At 41.4% G+C, this 4,018-nt stretch overlaps 1 protein-coding gene across 1 annotated transcript in view; it reads right to left on the bottom strand.

The window, feature by feature from the left end:
* ST6GALNAC5 (ST6 (alpha-N-acetyl-neuraminyl-2,3-beta-galactosyl-1,3)-N-acetylgalactosaminide alpha-2,6-sialyltransferase 5) overlaps positions 1-2,304 on the bottom strand; it is a 15,054-nt gene extending 12,750 nt beyond the window's left edge. The window contains exon 1 of the mRNA XM_009884873.1: positions 1,856-2,304. Within this exon, the coding sequence (XP_009883175.1) occupies positions 1,856-2,304 (449 nt within the window). The remainder of the gene's footprint in view (positions 1-1,855) is intronic.
* Positions 2,305-4,018: the final 1,714 nt, after the last annotated feature.

The following is a 4,018-nucleotide window of genomic DNA, read 5'->3' as shown; positions in this document are numbered from 1 at the left end:
CATTTTATGAAAAGCACCAGGACCTGTTCATGAGGCTGAATTTTGTCCAGGTGCCCTTGATTCACACTGGGAGTTCAGGGTGCCCATGACTGAGTCCACTATAAACTTGTTATAATGTCATTAATGTCTCAAACGCCTTGAGAATATTTCAGGAGCCAGAACTGACCCCGGTGCCTGTGCAGAAAAAGAAATGCTTTCATTGTGTGCACAGCTATAGGCCTCCTGCTCCGGATGGGCGATGCAGAACCAGAAAGAGCAGCTTCCCTGAAATCGCACAGCCAAGTGTCAGGAAAGGAATGGGACCCTGGCTCCCCACGGCAGAACTGGCCAGACTGAAGCAGAGGAGGTAAACTGCTCCTCAAAACAGGGGACTGAGTGTGGTTGTACACTGGAAGAGCATTCCAGGAAAGGAGGTGGCAGTGTGCCTTCCATATGTACAGGGTGTGACCCTTAGGGCTGATGATGTCCCATGTTACAGTGCAACTATACAGCTTTGTTAACTTTCATGCCTATGTAAATACTGGGCATACAGATAATCCTTTGCAATTTTCCTGAGGGATTCAAATGCTTATTTACCTTTTCACTTTGCTCTACTCAGGGTGAACAAACCTGGGAAAGACAGTACTGGCAGGGTACCTCCCCTTGTTACCCTGCCTTCTCCTTCTGGCAGAGGCAGAGTCTCTGGCAGAGACAAGCACCGATTTAAGGATGAAGAGAAAAGGACCTTTAATGGTAAGAAACTGACGAAATTACTGTATGCTCTAGTGTTAGCGTGAGCCAGTCAAGACCTTGGATACCTAGTTTGATCTACTATAACGGAACAGAGCTCTGCAAGCAAACCATGTGGGGTATGACAGACAAAGGCAGCAAATGCAAAGCAAAGATACAGTCGCCATCAGCTAAGAGGATACAACAGTTTCTGCTAACACTGGTTCTGCCTTTGTTGTGCAGCCCAGAAAACAAAGTCGTGCTCTTGAGTCCTCCCTGTCCACAAGAGGATTGAGCCCGGCTCCAAGCTTTGAGTGTGTTATGTGGAGTATTTGTGAAGCTAGTAAATCTCACCATGAGTTACTCCACAATAAACCTACCTGGTCATTTGTACCCAAGTGGGGATGCTGCTCCATTTTTACAGCAGCGTATTTAGTAAGTAAAAAATAGCTCATTAAAAATAAATGTGTATCTCTTGCTAGGAAGTCTTTGGTTTAAATGCCCATTTTCAAACATTATATGTGAAAATGCTCAAGTCCTGCAGTGGGTCACTTATTAAAAACGTGACTTGAAGATCAGCCTACAAGTCATAAACAGTCGTCTCATCAAGATGTAACTATCATAATAACTTTCCTTTTCCCAGTTGGAAATACAAGATGAACTGTTCTGAAGCACCTAATGTATGACTAATGTTTATTTGTTTTACAAGAAGCTTTACAGCTGCAATGTTCCAAGAATGCTTAAATTCAATAAACAGCTATTATAATTCACTGAATGGTGGCATTTCCTCCAGAAGAAAACATAACCTATCCATTCTGATTTTTCAGAATCAGTAAAAAAACTTTCACATATATTACCCCAAAGTGAGATTTAAACAGCTCCTGCCTCCTTGGCTGTATAAACAGTACATCCAGATTCTGGTATTCTAAGTTGATGAGGCAATATTCCATACAAATTATTTTGATGCATATTTTTTACTTATGTTACAAGTGATGTTATTTGGCATGTCATACTGTATTACAACTCATGAGGCAGAGGATTTAATGGGCGTGATGGGTCCTCTGAGCAGATCTGAAATTGCTATATATAAACTACGTTATTTTACTACTGAATGACATCCCCCAAATGTATCCACATAAGTTCTCACCTGTCTTTCCCAGTTTCCCGTTTAAAAAGGTCATCAAATTGAAGCATCTTGTGGCGAGAAATCATATATGCTTTTAATTGAGGCAGTATCTGATTCATCAGCTGCAGGTTATTATACACCAAGCCTTTACCATCTCTCCTCATGTAGCTGCTAGGACCCCAGAAGATAAACACAGCACCATGGCTCATATTTAAGAGTTCATTGCGATTTCGCAAAATCCTCTGAATACTGGAGTGTGCAATGACTCGAACGCTCGTTTTGTTTCCAACATCTTTTCCATAACCTCGAGTAGGTGCATCATTCATTCGTATTACGCATTCTGTCTCGTCGATTCTGTCACCTTGTTTACTTCCCAGAAGGTGTCCAGAGCTGGTTACCAACGCACAACTCTTGCAGTGCATTTTTAAAGGCTGCAAAGACATACATACTTCAAAATTAGCTGTAAACATCTTCTCATTTACTACATGATAACTGTATTTTACATGTACATGCCATATTTTACAGCAAAAATCTTAAGAGGACTTTACATAAATCTTTCCCAGCAGTCTTCCCAAACAACTGGGGACACGTTATCTGTACATTTTGTAGATGGGGAAACTGAGGTGTAAGTGTATAGCCCTTAAAGTTCCTCTGTGGCCTTAAGCCCACTGTTTAAATCCTCCTTTTTACTGCTGCATCATATACAGTAATCACAACTGCGTCTATACTGTTCCCAGCTGTATGGGATTGTACTTCTTCCACTTGTCATAAATGAGCTAAACTGGAGTATTTTTGATTCTTCCTCTTCCAGTTTTTTTCAGGAAATAATCAATTGTAAGTCCTCTAAGTACAGGTGTGAATAGCTTTTCAACCTTGGGGTCAGAACATTTTGCTAAGGGAAGAGAGTTATACCTTGGTCCAATCCTTCCATGCCACCTCCAAGTTGGTGCCATGACCACTGCAATGCTCTTGTACCTCCTTTGTGGTTCAACAGTCAGAGGTGGTCATAAACGTCTGCATATATTTTACATGACAGTGAGTTAGTGCACTGAACTTTTTCTAGCTTGTCAGAGTGCACTGAACTTTTTCTAGCTTGTCAGGTCATGTTTAAAAGTTACACAGTAAAATGGGACAGGAGGGGCCTGTTCAGTGAGTGTCTGACCTAATGGAATCAGGAGAGTAAAACAAGCTTTCATGAAAATGAAAATGCATTATAAATCACGTTACTGAAGTATGCCACCAATATAGGTATCAGTAAGCGCATTATGTATCTGCTACTCAGCACGAGAACTAAAAAGGGGCAAAGGGTTAACAGTATCCGTAAAGTGCTTATTTCTAACAAGAATACAATAAGCTGGGAGGTAGAGACTGTTTGAAGGTATGCCTCACTGGCCCTCCATGAAACAGTACCTTGCACCATTTAAGACCAGTAACATCAAATTGCAGAACATACAGAGTGTGTATGTTACCATTTCTTTGCAAAAAAAAAAAAAAAGGCAAACAAACTGAACTGGTTGCTCACTGGTCTGAATGTCCTTGGAAGGCCATTTTGATCTACTGATCTTCTTCCCTAAGGTTGTCTATCAGAATTTCATGTTCATCACTAGCCATAAAGAATGGCATTCCAGTATCTTCCTGGTAAGTAACAGGCTTGTTTAATTCCAGAGGCTCCAAATCAGACACACACCATGCTGAGGGCAGTCTTCTCCTGCATTGTGCCACTGGCCTGATCTTGTAGTACACTGAGGAGGTGACAGCATTCACTGGCTCTGAAGAGCACTAGCAACCTAAACCCATCTTTGACAGCGAGGGCCTCAGCACCTCGAGATCAAACCCCGTGACTCTCCGTGGCAGCTCATTGTTCATGCCATTACAAACACAGCCAGCATGTCTCCAGGTGTAAACTTCATGGGTTTACTAGCAAGGAGGAGAAGTTATGATGGCATATAATTACACTTAGTATTAACTACATGTATATAGGAATCAAAGGACTAAATCGGCATGCTGTGAGGCACAGCTTAAAACTCCAAAGCTGAAAAGAAGACATAACCCAGGTTTGAGATAATCTGAAGCCCCTGTTTGAAAATGTTTTTGCCCCTAGCATTTGAAGGGGGTGTTTTACTTGAGTAAGTTGTTTTTAATTTTGAAGGTAGTAAGTGGTTGCAGTCTGAGCTTTTTTTCTAT

Source organism: Charadrius vociferus, unplaced genomic scaffold, assembly GCF_000708025.1.
Source record: "Charadrius vociferus isolate BGI_N301 unplaced genomic scaffold, ASM70802v2 scaffold163, whole genome shotgun sequence".
NCBI classification, from domain to species: Eukaryota; Metazoa; Chordata; class Aves; order Charadriiformes; family Charadriidae; genus Charadrius; species Charadrius vociferus.
Note: the sequence above shows the minus strand (reverse complement) of the source record. Positions and strands in the feature narration are given on the sequence as shown.